This window comes from Scomber japonicus, chromosome 21 (assembly GCF_027409825.1).
Source record: "Scomber japonicus isolate fScoJap1 chromosome 21, fScoJap1.pri, whole genome shotgun sequence".
Taxonomy (NCBI): domain Eukaryota; kingdom Metazoa; phylum Chordata; class Actinopteri; order Scombriformes; family Scombridae; genus Scomber; species Scomber japonicus.
Window position 1 is genome coordinate 17,420,665 of NC_070598.1, and position 17,139 is coordinate 17,437,803.

At 40.0% G+C, this 17,139-nt stretch overlaps 2 protein-coding genes across 2 annotated transcripts; both read left to right on the forward strand.

Annotated features, from left to right (window-relative positions):
- Nucleotides 1-1,038: 1,038 nt before the first annotated feature.
- Nucleotides 1,039-12,621, forward strand: rec8b (REC8 meiotic recombination protein b). Its single transcript, XM_053342603.1, has 18 exons — nt 1,039-1,094; nt 1,236-1,304; nt 1,957-2,099; nt 3,321-3,396; nt 3,895-4,012; nt 5,344-5,419; nt 6,217-6,284; nt 7,093-7,174; nt 7,528-7,585; nt 7,922-8,114; nt 8,528-8,662; nt 9,102-9,177; nt 9,637-9,809; nt 10,087-10,126; nt 10,228-10,303; nt 10,448-10,549; nt 12,143-12,249; nt 12,530-12,621. The coding sequence occupies exons 1-18, from the start codon at nt 1,039-1,041 to the stop codon at nt 12,619-12,621; spliced, it is 1,740 nt and encodes a 579-aa protein (XP_053198578.1).
- Nucleotides 12,622-15,736: 3,115 nt separating this feature from the next.
- Nucleotides 15,737-16,870, forward strand: si:ch211-196f5.2 (uncharacterized protein LOC556372 homolog). Its single transcript, XM_053342338.1, has 4 exons — nt 15,737-15,864; nt 15,958-16,057; nt 16,141-16,270; nt 16,773-16,870. Exons 1-4 carry the CDS (start codon nt 15,737-15,739, stop codon nt 16,868-16,870), a joined length of 456 nt encoding a protein of 151 aa, XP_053198313.1.
- Nucleotides 16,871-17,139: the final 269 nt, after the last annotated feature.

A 17,139-nucleotide genomic window follows, 5' to 3' on the forward strand; every position in this document is an offset into this window, starting at 1 on the left:
GAGACAGGTATGAATGGAAAAGTCTCCCAGCGGTCCATTTGTGTTCAGATCACAGAACAAACATTTAAAACCAAGTGTAGGCTCAGTGAGTTTCACAGAAAGAAACAAGATGTTTGTAGACAAGTCTGAAAATAATGCACCCTAAGTATTCAGATTATTTGCGTAAGTAAAAGGAGCAATTCTATGAAAATAGTCATTATAAAAGCACAGAAGTATTATAAACTAAATGTACCTAAAATCAGAACATTTTGTCAAAAGACCTCAGCTGAAAGTTACCATTTCAATAATGACTACTTTGTTATTATTTCATATAAGTAACTGATGATTAAATATGTGGATAAATGTTCAAATATTCATAGGAGGTGCTGATTCTGTTTTGGACATGAAACCTGACTTGAATTGTACGACATTGAGTTTGTCATTGTTCTAAATGTTAAATAAAGTTGCTTTAAAACATGTGAGGGCAGCACAGACCATAAACTCTTTTTTAAATTCCTGAAAATATTTAGTATTCAGGAAGGATTTTTCATCTTAACCCTTATTATCATTGTCATTTATCATTATGTAGTGTGTTCTATTTTATTAATAATGTGGCACATTGAGTTTCGCTTTGAATGAGAAGTGCAGTACAAATTTAATATTATTATTAATTACTTCACCACCACTGCGAATTATCTACAGCAATCAGAATAATTTGATACTTTCACTTATAGATACAACTGTCTAAAATATAGGATAATGCTGCTGTGTTTTGTGCATAGACTGTTGTGTCATTATTAAGGTCCATCTACAAACCCCAACTTTTTAAAGTACTATTACCATCCACCGAAATATCACTTTTCTAATTTTTCCTGTATTGCTTGAATGCATCACAAGTGTTTATTTTCAATTTGGTGAATCTCGGACGCTGATTGGTCCGTTGCAGTTTGACGCGGGAAAACCGTGGCTGAGTTTACGTTTATATTATCTTTCCATCAGGTTAATTACTAAACCTCACATTTTTCCCGAAAGTGTCTGCTATATCTAGACTTTGTGAAAATGTTTTACTACCCAGATGTCCTCCGCCGCCATTCTGGATGCTTTTCCACAGTTTGGTGAGTTAATACCAGCTCTTTAGCAAATTTAGAAATGCTAATTTATAGTGAGACCGGATTAGCTACAGGTAGGTAATTTATTAGGTTTAAATATAGGTTTATTTCTGAATCTTACAAGGATAAATGTGTTTTGTTATCCAGGTTAGCAGCCACCAGAGGTATCAGGGTCACTCGCAGAGAGCTTCTCAAAGTCAATGTCAAGCGAACATGGTAAGAATAACTTCATGCTATCCACAGTCCAACGACAAACATCAGTTTATTTGTCTGGTTTAGTTACTAGCATTCATGATTGATTGATTGATTGTGTAAAGTAGGCCCTCTATTGCTGGTTAGTAGATCATTGTTAATTTTAACAGCTCGTTCTCAACCAGTCTTCAGGCTAACTCAGTTGATGTAAAGCTGTTCTCACCCACTGTAATTTGAAGATAAAGAGATAATGCTGAAGTTAAATTTTTGTTTTGGGCTTAAGGGATAAGTTAAGGGAAATATAAGTATTGATTGATATTGATAAATTAATAAATTGTAAAAGGGCAATTTCAATGTTTTTTTTCCTGATCTAGACCACATTAGACTAGGTTCCAGATCAAAAACCACTAAACTAAGACTTGTCAAATCTGGGTTAGAATAACAAGGAGGCGCCAGAGACTCTTTAAAACACAGTCTCAGATTTGTGAAACCAAAATAAAAATGTTAAATGGCAAAAGAAAAGGTATGAAAATATGACCTTTCTTTATATTAAGACCTAAAATAGCAAAATAGTGTTATATCCTCTACGTCCTTGACTGTTTTGGGATCTTCAGCATATTGTTTGAGATGACATACAATGTTTGTTTTTCTAATTTGGTTTGTTACACTTTTACAGCTTAGACATTTTGGACTATGTGACAGCTCAGGTCCCTGCACCACAGCCCAACCTCCCAAGACCTCGATTCTCTCTCTACCTGTCGTCCCAGCTACAGTATGGAGTGATTGTAGTCTACCACAGGCAGTGTGGCTTCCTGCTTGGTGAGAGAAATGACAAAGTGGAGTAGAGAGAAAATTGGTCCTCAAGTGCGACAATTATGCACACATATTATATTGTAACTTACTGCAAGGTTAAAAAGAAGATATGGGGGTTGTGAGAGGAAGAGACAAGAAAATAGGGACCTTGCTTCTCTATCCATTGTAAAACCCACATATTGTATGTTCAATTACTCTTGCAGTAGTCTCATTTTATACATACCAGAATCAGTGAGTAGGAGTGAGGTAGTTTGATTAAAACAGGGGATCTGTCTGCTTACTCATGCAGGATTTGCAGACAATTCAGGCAGTAAGCAGCATAATTTTCTGTTTAACAAGACAAGTTATTTCCTGTCTGACGGCTTTCCGAGGTGAGATCAGGTTAAATGTGAAAATACAGTTTGTTCAACTTGAACTAAACACAACAGACAAATCATTTCTGTCAGCTGTAAAATGTAGAGATCTCAGAAATGCTCTTCTGGTGTAAAACCTAAACAGTGCTTTCATCATATATCTGCGTTGAGCATGTTTTCCAAATCCCTCGGTTAAGTCCGATTCAGAATCCAATACAAGCTTGATGAAAGCATTAGCATCAAACACAGCTCAACAATCCCTATTTATCTGGTCTTAGATTACACCCCGACACTGATGTTGCATCCAACAGATTCACAATCATGCTGCTGTCACAGTTGATGAAACAGTGAAACACAATGCAGTAATGATAAGCAGGAGGAGAGGCCAAGAAAGCAACCACTGTTTATTGTCTACAGCGGTTGCTGGAAGCAGCAGTGGCATTTCATTTCATCCATCAGTAGAATAGCAAAGAAGCTCCCAAGGCTGTCACAAACAATACAGCATGCCTTTCTGTGACATTCAGAGCTTTGATAAGGACATTAAACTGTAGATTTTACAGAACAGTACAGAAAACAAATCCTGAAAAATGTTTCATTAGAAGTTTTATATTTGTCCAAATTAGAGTAGAAACCTTTATTACAAATGACTATAAACAAAACCTGTGGTGATCAATTAATAATGACGATGCCTCAACCACTCCATTGCTGCCTCCTTGTGTGATGAGAGCAGGTAGAATGGACATATGGTCACCATCCTTACATTTGTCATAACCAAAGTATAACCTTTGATTTACACGTCTATTCCTCTGCTTTGTTATAATATCGCACCACTAATGTTATTTGTGTGATAACTTCGCAGTTTTCTGTTTTCCAGATGAGGTTCAACAAACCGTTGACCGCCTGCTGCGCTCCAAAGGATGCAAAAGTATTGACATGGCTGCGTCTGACAGGTCCGCGCACAAACACACACCTTAATCATGCGCAGTAGAAGAGAGTTTTGTACCTCGAGGCGTCTAAAAGTTGAAACTGTGCGGGTGGTGAACGTGTTTGTCTGAGCTCAAAAGCTTCTGGTGGAATATTTATGAGGGAGATTGTTTGGGGGAATAAAGACTTTGAAAAGGAGAAGATAGCGTTTTATTGAGTGAGTGATGAACAAATTGAGCTTCTTTCATGTGGATGACTTCGTAAATGTTTAATAAGCCAAGTTATGGAACAGCAGTAATATATGAGCTCTTTTCTCTGCTGATAAATTCCCTTTCCACATTCTACAGTTTAGAGATGCTGTGGGTCAATCTTGCACCAGTAATATTTAATTAACTTATAAATCCATGAAACTAATAACACAGATAAAAGTAAGCATAGCATTGAATTAGCTAGTGCAACATTGAAAATGTGTGTAATGTTTTTATGGTTTTAACAGTATCTCTCGCTCTGTCTCTATCTTGCAGACTGGCCTTGGACATGCCTGACAACCTGCACATGATGGAGGCGGTCGAGGGAGCTCAGGATCCCTTCTTTGGTCTCATGGAATCACAGCAACTCCCCAGTCCCTACAAAATACTCCAGGTGCTGCACATCTACCATGGACATAGATATATACACATTAAATCATACAACCATAAACTGCACATCTGTTGTTGCACAGTATAGACAACACAACTAAACATGAGCAGGTTGGATGTGGTGAACAGTGTTTGCCTGGAGCAGCAGAGTGTTAAATAAAGCTGTTACAGTAATAGATGACATACCCACAACTCATTATAATTGTAGTTTGATGTAACCCAGGTACACTAGATACTCATGAATCTAATAATATTGTACCTTCAAAATAAAAGATCCAAAATGATAAATGTCTCAGACAAACCGCAGTTTTCAGAGGAAATATTATCACGTCTGAAGAAAACTAATTAATGAGAGAAAGACTTTTATTTAAGACCATTTGAGACCTGTAGCTCTTCTTTTTCAGCAGTGCTTAAACTTTTGATGTTCAAAACAGCAGCAAAATCATGTCAGAACACTTGTGGTAAGTGGTTTAATCTGACCACATTCAGCACTAATGCTGAAGTGTTTCTAACCACAATCCAGATATAGAAACTACATATAGCATATGGTATGTAACCTCTATATAGCCACATAGCTCAACCTGATAAAATGCGCATTTGTGACATTTGATACTTTTCATTTTTCAGAATGAGTCACTCCGTCATCATAAATAGTGTCACAGCCTTACGTACACATGTGTAGGTGTAGGTCACTCCCATTTAAACACACAACATGTGTAATATCCCTCCATACAGTCCTGTGTAATTCTTAGGTAAAGTAAGTCCTCCTCTCAAAGTGTTGTTAATCTGGTTGCACTTTGTCCTCTGTGTGATCTTTCCCCAGAGGAACACAATGTGTGGTTTAAATCAGGTGATGTTGATTAAAGTAAAAGAAAGTATATTAAAATGCCAAAATGTTAGCTTGAAGCTATATAGCATGGTTGACAATAGTATTTAAATGTTATATTGGGTGTTATCATGTAATGTGATCAAGTTTAATCATCTCTAACGGGCTTTCAGGATGCAAATTAGAAAGCAGTATTCAGTGTTTTACTCATGAGGAGCATATCAGGTATCAGAAAGACCTCATTAGGGAGTCACCCGTATGATGTAATTCACTACAGAGGTCCATGCAAAACCAAAGCCAAGCAAAATCCACCTTCTGGCATACAGAGGCAAAAGAAGAAAAAGGGAAACATTATTCATGAATTAGTTTGGCTTTTAATAATCCCAACCTCATGTTTAAATAAAAGGCAGCATTCATCAGGCTCAGGTCATGGACTGGAATTAGAAGTTCGAATAAGTCTGTTTCTGTGTCAGTCTTGTTATATAATATTTGTAATTCTGTATTTTTAGCCCGGGTTGGTGATAGCAGAGGTGGGTTCACAGCACTCCCTGGTGCCCAGTCCCCACACCGCACTCGACAAAGAGGGTGAGGCCCTTAATTTGAACATTTGAAAAAACTGTTACTGTTGCTGTGTCACATTTCAGACGCTGCCTCCTCTTAAGCCCACATCACAAGACCAAATACACAAGAACAGGTTAAACATGGCTGTCACATTCAAGTTGCTCCAAGAAACTTTGGAGGACATAATCCTTTTTTTGTGTTTATGTCCCAGAATCTTTTTCTAGCTACTCACTTGTCCCATTTTCCACTGTTTCATTTGGAGGATGAGCAAGTTTAACCTACTAGCCTTCATTCCTTGTTAGGCCACACCCTTGCAGACCACATGCTTTGAAAGAGGCATTGCCCGAAATGATACACAACATACTTACTATGTACTCTTGTGATTATTTAAATTAACATCCTTACTTACTTTAAATAAGTACTGTGCATATTCTGATTTGCAGTAGAAGTTATAAATGCTGTATATACTTATAATCTGTCCTCAAAGGTTTTTATTAATGGGTCAGTTCATTGTCCATAATTGCATTTTCTTAGGATTTTGGCACAGAGAAGTTGCTATTTCCACTTCAGTTAGGAATAGGAACATTTTGAATGAACGCTTTGAGAATGAATCTAATTTTATCTGCACATGTTGAATTAAAAACGCATCAATCCCAGACTCTACCCAGAGCCAGACTGTTTTCATCATCATCACAGCCTTCTTTCTCCTTAAATCCATCATTCGGTCCCCACAAACACCAGGGACTCTCAGCTAGATTCACATCCTCCTTCTGCTACAAACATGCTCAGCTCTTATTTCCTCTTGCTGCGTTTCAAACCAGGTTTCAGGTCACCTCCAGCTGCCATCACCCTGAGAGAGAAGGAGCAGTTTGTCATCACCACTGCTGAGGTAAACCTCTCTGTCAGAGTCCAGGCACAGGAAACATCCCAGTCATCATTTTTAGGTACAGCAGGCATCCTGATGAATCATTGAGATGGGACGTGGAGCATGTGCCCACAGCATCTTTAGTTTAGGTCTTTGTCACAAGTTAGCTGCTCACTTATTGGACTTGCACGCTATGTGACGAGGAAGTAGCTTTGAAGTCAGCACAGATGCTTTATTGCCTAATGCATTGTGGCAGTGATATATAGTGTATAGTTTATGTAGTGTATAGTTTCTGTTATTTTTATATATAATAAAATGAAATGAATGGTGCAGGAGAATGAGGAAATCAAATTCCAGATGTCTCACTGACTGCCCTGAATTTACCTCTCAATACATACACAGTGCTTAAAAGAAAGGAGGCCTTTATTATCTTAGTCACGAAATGCATAGAGTTAGTCTGAACACTATTAGCCTCCTCATTCTGTCTTAGCAGCGGATAATGCTCCTCCTGAAACATCAGTAGCTGATGAAGTCCATCTTGCCCTTGATAAGATCTGGCTTAATTACATCAGGCTGCACTCTGTTTGTTTACAGAGAGATAGGGCTCATAATGCTTCTGTCCTCTGCCTCCGATTGTCTGCCCCTTGGCTTCAGTTTTGCTATGCCCACAAAATTATTTTGATTATTTTTTTTATTGTTTCTTTATTTATCCTTCTGTTTATGTCTTTGCTGCATTTAATATCAATTTATTACATTATTACTCTAAACAGACCAAACTTGAATTCTCCAGCTCTTCACTCTTTAATTGTGTCCGATTGTCTTTGTCTTCCAGTATTTTGAGGGAGATGAACTTCCTGAGGCCACAGCAAGAGAGATTGACTTGCTGATGGATCAACCAGACCAGTTCCGCGGAGGTGTGTGTCTCAGTCTTACACATACCTGCATTATAAACAGTGCAGTGTGTCCTTAATATTTTATTTATTTAATTGCACTTGATTTAAGAGCCTGTGAAGTGTGCCGTTTCTCTCTCTAAAGTGTTGGCATCTGTCAGCCAGGTCCAAGTCTTTGTGCCACTGCTGTAAATGGGTTTAAAAAAAAAGTAATTCTGACTCGATGTGAGTGCTCACTACCAGAGAGAAATAGGTGTATTAAAACAACAATAAGACAGGATTATTTGATTGTTATTTTAGGGAAGATGTATTTACTTAAGCATTTGTTTAAGTGTTCATGTGTTGTGTTAATTTCACCTTGTGTGTGTGTTCAACAGAAGTGGAGGAGAGGGGGAGGAGCGGGGAGCTTGAAGGAGGAATGTCTTCTATTGACCAGTGAGTATAGTGGAGAAACTGAAAACTGAAAAATGCCTATTAGCCCTTTGACAGTTACTACACAGCACAGAGCTCAGATCAGAGCCTTCAGGGCATTGCTTATGTCATAGTGGTACCATCAGTTTGCCTTAAGTCTTTAGTTATAGTCAAATGACAAACAGTCAAATATTGACTAAAGAATAGTGACTTTCTAGTGTTTCAGGACTTGTACCATAGTGACTAAATATTTAATCTTCAGCCAATCAGTATATTTTAACTTTTGTGTCTACAAACTGTCACAAGGTAGGTAAATATGTCAGATGCAGGTAAGAAATGTAAGCGTGTGTGTGTTCCCAGGCTGAGAGAGACAGTGGTGGGAACAGAAAGGGACAGTGAGTGGCTGCTTGGCGACGAATTGGGTCTACCTGTGGAGGTTCCCGTAGCAGCTGCTGCCCTAGAGACGACCCCGCTGCAGGTTGTTATGCTAGCCTTATCCTCTGAGGTATCTGAGAGAGACGGAGACAGAGCCACACAGAGTTCTTATAACGAGGTGAGAAAGAAAGTGAAAGGTTGACAGTATTTTATGCAAACCAGTAATTATTTCTGTGATTGCTGTACTCACAACAAAAACACACCTCATGACATGGCACACCCTATCATTACTACAAGGATGTATTTTCATTATCTCTGGTGCATCTTTGAGTTGAGCTGCTGCCACAATTCTGACATGTAGGAAACACTGAGGTGACAGTCACAAAGTGCCTTTTGTCGTGTTTGCTGTTATCAGCTTCAATTTACATTCCACAAAGTGACTCAGGAGCTACTTGTTTTGTTTTGGAAACATGGAAAATGTAATGGAAAGCACTTGTGGGTGTGTCAGTACATAGATTCATCATTTCCAACATGTGCGACATCCAGGACTGTAAACACTTAAAAGTTGTGTGTTTCCCATTCTGCCATCAGGTGGTTGTTCGTCCTATCAGGAAGCCTGGTGGAGGTCGCAGGCGCCAGCTGGTCTTTGCAGATCCTGAGGTCCAGATATCTGACAGAGCCATGAAGGAGCAGATTGAAAACCCACTGGCTGAAACAGTCAACCTGGTAGAGAAGCAAACAGAAACCACACCTCTGAACAAGCTCACTGGATTCAAATGCAATATTTATGTCATTCCAGTCATGTATGCACAGACACATATAAATACACATTTGTTCAGCTGGAAGGGCTCAAGGCCCACGGGCAGTGACGATTGAATTTTTCTAGTCTTTGCCATTCTGTAATCAAAGTGTTGCCATCAAAGTGTCTATTCACCAGGGTGTCCGTTAATTAAACTCCAGCTCTCCGGCTCTCTTCCTGCTCTCTAAGCCCACTGGAATACAGCCCATTGATTTTATTTCCTTCCTTCCTTCGTTATTTCTGTAATATCCTCTGAGACACTATCAATAGCTTTTACCACTTCTCTCTTTATCCAGTGTATACTCCAAAGCAAGAAAAACTGTTTGAAACTTCACCATCCAGCTAATATTTTGTTCTTTCTCTCAGTCTGAGGTGTTGTTGGACTTGCCTTCCTTGACCAAGCGTGCCTCTCCTGCTCAGCTCTTCAGCGCCCCCTGTGGATGTCAGTACAAAGTGCTACACCCAACCACTGAAATGTCCATAATGTTTACTGAGTATAAACAACATGAACAGTGGAATCCCAGATAGACATAAGGATTGTAAAATAGTATAAACATGCAAACAAGCAAAAAGGGTAAACAAAAAGAAATGAGAGGAAATTCATAATTTAAAAAAGCCTAACTAACAAATGCCATATGAAGTATACAGTAGCATCTAAATAGTACAAATAGAACATGAAATGTCATATTTGGAAACCTTGAAAAGTGGTTGGAAATTATAAAACTTTTTTAAAAGATTTTTTACTGATCAGCCTCTGAAATGCTGCGTTAGTATTGATTACTTCACTTCAGTGTCACTGGCTTTTCACAAACTTCTATCATCAGCTCTAATATGAAAAATACTAAATACTGAACACAACCTGTCAGTGTGATGAGCACTCTTCTCTCTGACCCATCCACAGCACTCCACCATGCTGACCTCCACTCACTGTGGAAGCAGTGTGCCTCGCTCACTGCCCTGTCTGGATGCGAGAAAAACCAGAGGTGGGAGGATGAAGAAGAGGAGGATGAGAAGAGAGAGGATAGAGAAATACTGAGGACAGAGAGGAAGAGGAGGCACTCGAGCATGAAGGAGGTGAGTCTTAGTGAAGGTACAGTTTGAGAGGAGCAGAGTTCATGAACAGCACTTCTCTTGGTAGCACACCAGTAAACAGCATTGTATAATAAACACATTTACCAAACTCTGAATCTAAAAGGTGTATTTGTGAAACTGTAGCTATAACAATCAGGTCTATCCATTAGCCTGCTAGCCTGTAGTAGTAGCCTGCCAACTCAGTGTTCAGTTCAGTGGTGAGACAAATTAGATTATCAACCTCCTTCCTATTTCATGAGACTGTGTTCCTCTCTCTTAGATACCCAGTGAGTCAGAACCACAACCTGCAGAGGGCTCATGTAAGAATGTATTTATCATTATATTAGTATTTCAGTACATGTTTTGGCAACACATTATTGACTCTGTGCGTGTGTCTGTGTGTCTGTGTGTGTGTAAGCAGCTGTGTTAGATGTGATCTTGGACATGTCCAAAGAGGAGAAATCTCTAAGCGATGTAATCACTCCAATCAGTAGATGGTAAGTCTCAGATCAATGCAGTAGATAGACGGACAGCTGGACGGATGAGGAGATAGATCACTCAGTGTGTCTGTGTCTGTGTGTGTGTGTTTGTGTTTGTGTGTATTTGTGTGTATTTGTGTGTGCTTGTGTGTATGCGTGCAGGTCTCCGCAGGAGGAGGCCCAGCTAGCAATGGAACCTATAGCAGAGGAAAACATTGAGATGCCTGAGGCTCAGACTGACGCAGAGGGCAGGGACATGCTGAGGTACTTCATATGGAAACACACACACACTCAGAGCATAAATAAGCTCCCAAACATACACACTGAGTCGACAACAATTTCCTCTACATTACTCTCTGCTTATCATCAGCCTTTGAATGCACATTTCAAACTCACTATGGTGACAATGGCTGGTTTAACATAAAAGCTTGTGGCTTCATTCTTTGAGCTACTGATTGAAGAAAATCCTGGGAACATTCTTATAGGATTTTCTTCATCCTGACTGCTGAGGAGGATGTATTTGGTCCTTTTTGAATGCCACAAACTTCAAACTTCCAGTTCCTCTTAATCCCACTAGTGCTGTGTTGAGTTGAGATCTGGACACTCAGATTACAACATTGTTGCCAGAATCATCCTAAGGAGAGGAGTGTTTGTGACCCTGATTTAGTGTGTGTGTGTGTGATTAAAGGTAAATGGGAATAGACTGCTGCCATGAACTGTAAAGCAGCACTGCAATAATGCACAGGCAAATATTTGTCTTTCACTCACATGATATTCAGCTGGTTCTGATGGCAATAAAAACTCCACACCTCTCCACCACCAATTTATTCATGCAAAAAACTGGCTATGTGATGTTTTTACACACTCTCTGTGGCCTTATTTGCTACTTCTACACTGTCATTTGCATATTTGCGTTCTTCCTGTTTGCTCGATCACAACATGTTTGAAGTGGTTTACATCTACTATGTATATTACTGAGATTTTTCTGTAATCTAATATGTAATCTAACAGCCTGAGACTTTCAGCCTGGCGTAAATGCCTAAAAGGTGCAGTCACAACATTTATATATACAGTACATATAAATAGTCATTTTGTCCTTTCACAGTGAAGCTGTTAGGGTAGGTGATACACTCGCTGCCTCCAGCATCACAAGTTGACATCCTGAGAAGTGTGACATCTGCTTTGAAATTCAAAATAGAAAACAACCAGCAGGCCTGAGTGACAGACACATTTCCTTATCAGAAACTCCTCCACCAGGCTCAGACATTGAAACTAAACTGTCCCAAATGTTGCGGTCACCTTGGATTGAATGGATATGAAGCAGTTTGATTAACAGTAATTGTCTAAATCAACAGTGGTTGTGTGTGGGAACCCTTAACCTGATATGGCCTCTAATGTTACATTTTGACTGGATTCACAAGTGTGAATCTGTTTTAAAGCATAGTGAAAGGTGGAGGCGACCCTAATGCTAGCTGCTAGCTTGATTATGATGATGCATATACAGTCTATTACACAGGTGAGTTATATAACAATTCAACCCCTGTACAGTTGTCATGAAAGGAGGAATTAGGTATAGACACTAAAAGCATTTTTTTGTCCAGGAGTGTTAACATGTTTCTGGACGTTCTGTCATGGGGTCTGTGGGCGTTGTCTCACTTTTGGAGGCAGCCTCGAGTGGCCATTTGAGGAACTGCAGGTTGCTGCTTGTTTTAAAGACGCTGCAATTATAGCAGCAGTAATAGAGGCTCTATTTTTTTTAAATGTTTATTTTTTATCAGGCTTCATTTCAAATAATACCCTTACCAGTTTTGAAAAGTCCTTGGTTGAATCCTGCCATGCTGTGTTTGTGTTTTCCAGCTGGGTCTCATCCAGCCTGCAGAGATCTGGAGAAGTCACCTTCGACTCTCTGCTGCCCCCGAAGGCCGACCGCACCACTGCAGCTCACACACTCTACAGACTGTTGGGTGAGGAAATCAAAAGCTGCTCTTATGTGAAAAAAACACATGATTCAACAGAATGATGTTCCTGCTCATGAAAATGATATTCTGTAGAGTAATAATGGCTTAGATATTGTTCAACAATCTCAAACTGTAAGAATTGTTTGTTACTTACAGATGCAGATGGATTATAGCTCCCTCTGTCAATGAAAACACAGATATCACTGGTGTCAGTCTGTGTTTAAATAGAGGTTCTTCTTTGACTTCCACATTCATATTTAGCCTATTTTCTTCTTTCTCTTTTCAGAGCTGCTGTCTGCCCGACACGTGACTGCACGACAGCCCGAACCCTACAGTCACATCACCATTAATCCTGCAGCACTCAGCATGACTGCCTGAACACACACACACACATACGTACACACACACCCCCTCAGTTAATTAAATCCTAACGGACTTTACATTTTTTTATTCTATGGGGATAATGAATGTGATCCTGTGACCTCTTAGTAACACTAGATCATCACTTCTCACACTCTCATGCTACTTTTAATTGCAAGAAAAGTTGACACGGGTTAAATGTTTTTTATATAAACTGTTAAATGGCTCAGGAAGGTGAAACTTTGATCTATATCCCATTTTTACCCAGCATTTTATGGAATGTTTAAAATATTTTAACCATTTTAATGTGGTTCTGATTGTTCATATGACTGTATTTTTAAATATTTATACCCATTTAATTTATTATTGTTGCATTACTTGATGTACTGTTATTGAGGTTTTAAACATTTACACCAAGCAAGGTTTTATTATACACTGAATGGCTTTTAATCCTTTTTAATGATTTTAAATTAAACATTTTTATTCTGTGTATATTTATAACTTACATTTTTAATAAAAGCTCTAAACATATTCAGACCTGAGAAAATGTGTATTTCTGTTGCTATAAGTTATTATAAATATATAATATAGAAGTTATTTCAGTTATATTCACTAACACTGTATTCTTTACTACTCTAAACTTCATTTTACTTTGTTTATTTGTTTATCTCTTACCTGACACAGAACAGTCAAAATCCAGAGTGAGCTCAAGTGTTTATAATCATCCTGGTGATTAATGACACGACATGAAGCTTGACGTTTGTTGTTCTGGCCAAAAAAGGCATCAGAAAAACTGCGGCAGATGTGTATATAGGAGTAAGTCCGTATCCATGTGGCACCTCGCTGTGACTGAGAGGCCTGAGCTGAGGTCAGTGCTGCAGTCAGGGAGCAGAAATCCCAATTTACATCAGCATAATGGAATGATAAGTTTGTTGATACTACCTGTGATACATTCTGGTTACAGTGCTACACCAGGAAACCTCTTTCCACTGCTTACTTCTGTACAAAAACACATCTGAAACTAGTTGAATACCTTACACACTCATCGTTGCTCTTTTTCAACTGGATATCACTCTTCCTCTTCATGTTTATTCACCTCTGGCACAAACCGGGGTTACAGTGGTCTCCCTGTGATGCCACCTCCTCCTCTGCTACTGCAACCCTGGCACTGCAGGACAGAATGTGATTGTGACTCAACAGTGTTTACAGACAGAGCAGAGCCACGGGCTGGTTAGAGAGGCAGAATAAAAAGCTACATGTGTGATTCTGAAGATTACAGTACAGGTTGATAAAAATGCCCTTTCTTGTATAAATGTGTCAGTATCAGAGTCAGATGTAAATGCAGCACGAGAGTCAGTGACCCCGCCTGTTTTAGGCCGACAGCCCCCGCTCGACTCTTTACATTCCCGAAGCTTTACATCATCTGCATCCCTCCACAGTGCTGACGTAAAGCTGGTGTCTGTGTGAGAGGATTTAATGTGGCTGCCCATGGAATGTAACACACTGAGTCCAGACTGCTAGTTTAGTGGGAAAAGATCAGTGCTGTACAGGAACACACACACACACACACACATGTATGTTTGTGTCTTGTCTCCATGTGGGTGTTTCCATGTAAACTGTTGTTTGGATCCTCAACATTTGAAGGGAAAACAAGGCAATATAAAACTGTCAATGTTGTTTTTAGTGGCTATAGACATTAATTCAGGTGTGATTACTAACATGAATAAAATCAAATCATTTTTTCATACCTGTTCTGACCATTTTTCCCACATGCATGCTTCCTTCTTCATGGTTAATGGTTAATAAAAGACAAAAAAAAAACATTTAAGTGAAAATAGCATGATTTATGTCCTTCCCTAAGTTTCGTGTTCAACAGCTGTTCCTTTAAGTGACATCACTGAGAGGAAATAGCAGCATATAAGAGTTTTGATTTTTTTTTTTTTGTTTCTTTTAGAACATTTTTCTTCCTAAACCTTATTCATCAATCATAACATATCCACCCTGTAGCATGAAGACTAAAACAAAAACATTTTTAAATCAAATTTTCAAAATCTAGAGATAATTTTGCCCTTATTAGTTTGAATCATTCCACATTGTCCCAGTCCTTGGTGTAAAATTACATTAAAAACAATGTCCGAGAGTGTAAAACATGATTAATTGCAGCTCTTATGTATTTTTCAAGCTATGAAACACAAAACACTATGCCTGATTATGATCAACAATCTTAAAATTCCAATAAGGTCCATGAAATGACCCTTGTAGCAGCTACAGATAAAACATTTTTCAAAAGCTGGAAATATGGCGGTGTGCTGTGAACGGCTCATATATCACCCTCCTCTTCACCTCAACTGTCAGAGACATGAGAGAGAGAGAGAGAGAGAGGGCACAGGAAGGATGATGGGTGGAGGTTTGAATCAGGTGGACAGGATCATCTCATTATACACACTAATAAATCTGTTGTCCACACAGAACCTGGGAGTGACCTGCTGAAATTTATACCTTTTAAGTAATTATTGTAAATCATAAAGTGTTCAGATCTCAGTTCACGACTTAAGTGGCTGAATTGTGCTGCTAAATCAATTTACTGACTTCAACCACACACACACACACACATGCATGCACGCACACACCTGGCCGTGCAAACACCATCATCCGTCCATCACCACTCGTCCTCCCTGACAGTCTAATAAACCTCACATCTAAGCGACACATAGCACACATTCACACCGGCTGCTTATATGAGCCAGGAGGGCCGAGCACATGTCTGTATGCATTAGGAGCACACACTCTCACACTTTCCAGAGGCCTTTTGTCATCAGAGGAGGCAGAGCACTGAATCATTAACCCCCCCCCCCCCACCACCACCCTCGGAGCAGAGTGGAGCAGCCAGTATCTGCAACACCACCAGCTGCAGACAAAAGGTGCAAAAGATATCCAGCATCAGTCACTGAGATAAAGGCCAGAGATCATACTACGAGCGAGGGGAAAGTAATACATCAGCTTCTTTTTCTGAGATACTGATCAGTGAGTCACGCTGGCGGCGGACGAGAGCAAACGCTTGCCGGTGGAGGGGGAGGCCAACGGTGGAGCGGACAGCCCAGCAGGCAGGGACTCCCCGGGGCCGCTTGGAAAGATGGTGCGAGTAGAGCTGGAGTGGGATATCCCCATGTCTGTGACGCTGCCCATCCAGGTGCAGCCCGACCCGGCACACCAGCCGTTCCCCTTCCTGGACACTACACTGGCTGACCTGGGCATCGAAGAGTGAGTCTGATCTCAGTGTGTGATCGTGTGTGAAAAAGCTATTCGAGTTGGATTTATGACTCTGTGTGTGTGTGTGTGTGTGTGTGTCTTTAGGTCAGAGGTGAAGGAGAGGGTGGTGTGGGTGGACACCAAAAAGACCCAGGTGAAGAACAAGGCAGGGAAGCTGAAGGAGAACGAGATCACCATCCTGGAGGTACAGTTATCAGTTCAGTATTTTGTTTACATGAAAAAGAAAAGAGGAAAGAAAAATGACAGCAGCATATTTCTGTCTCATAGGTGCGAGTGAAAGCTCAGAAGCCTGGAGAAAAGCAGCTCCAGGAGGTCCTGTACAGCACTGAAGCCCATACTGACCGCTCCTTCTGTCGCACAGGGATGGATATTCTACCCTGGAAAAGCAGATGTTCAGGTCTGATCGCAGCTTAAATCTTTAAAAATATGAGCAGTAAATGTTACATCTGTGAGGATTTTAATAGAACTGTTAATGTCAACTCTCAATCGCATTTCTTTTACTATCTGGCTCAAGAGGGAGGAAAATATTTCTGTATTTGCACAACCAGGCCCCCCAAAAGTCACTCAGCGCTGCCGCAGCCGGCAGCAACCTCTCAGATACGGGTGAAGTGTCAGGCTGATGCGGATCGCAGCAGTGTGTCAGAGCCTCGGGCGGTGAAATGAGATCATCATAAACCATTCCATCAGCGTCTGAATAAAACCTTGAAATGCAGCAGGAATTTTGAGAAAATCTGGTCTCTGTCCGTAGAATTAAAGGCTTCTGGTGTGAAATTGTATATAGTTTTTATTTTCATAGCTGCTACTGTATGAAGATGTTTCAGATGTCATCATCAGCTCGCACTACTGTGGTGTATGTGGCGTGTTATTTAAAAAGACGTCTCTGTGTGTTTGTGTGTCAGGGGAGAACGGACTGGAACCAGTACAGATGACTATGGCACTGGATCTGGAGAACCAACAGCCTAACGCCACCGAAGCCCAGGAGCAACGGGAGATCTGAGGAGCAAACATCCAAACTGAGTGCGAGCCATTTGGATATTCCCTCTTTCTTTTCTTTTTTTTGTGGCTTACCAAAATGCTCAACTAGTCCACCCATGTTCTAGCTTACATGTATTTGGAGTGTTGTCAGTTTCTCTACAGCAGAGGTGATGTTTAGAGCTTGATGTTAACTGCAGGGAGCTAGTGCCAGCATTGTAAAATCTGCTAAATTTTTGCAGCATTTGTAAAAATCTTACTTGCACTTGTCAGATATGTATTGTATAGTTTGAT

What these genes read in the sequence shown, in the direction of transcription:
- rec8b (XM_053342603.1), top strand. Translation starts at nt 1,039, where the DNA reads ATGTTTTACTACCCAGATGTCCTCCGCCGCCATTCTGGATGCTTTTCC. An exon ending in GACATGGCTGCGTCTGACAG is followed by an intron (nt 3,397 to 3,894) that starts GTCCGCGCACAA and finishes TCTATCTTGCAG; the next exon opens with ACTGGCCTTGGACATGCCTG. An exon ending in CACAGAGTTCTTATAACGAG is followed by an intron (nt 8,115 to 8,527) that starts GTGAGAAAGAAA and finishes TTCTGCCATCAG; the next exon opens with GTGGTTGTTCGTCCTATCAG.
- si:ch211-196f5.2 (XM_053342338.1), top strand. Translation starts at nt 15,737, where the DNA reads ATGGTGCGAGTAGAGCTGGAGTGGGATATCCCCATGTCTGTGACGCTG. An exon ending in GCTGACCTGGGCATCGAAGA is followed by an intron (nt 15,865 to 15,957) that starts GTGAGTCTGATC and finishes GTGTGTCTTTAG; the next exon opens with GTCAGAGGTGAAGGAGAGGG. An exon ending in ACGAGATCACCATCCTGGAG is followed by an intron (nt 16,058 to 16,140) that starts GTACAGTTATCA and finishes TCTGTCTCATAG; the next exon opens with GTGCGAGTGAAAGCTCAGAA.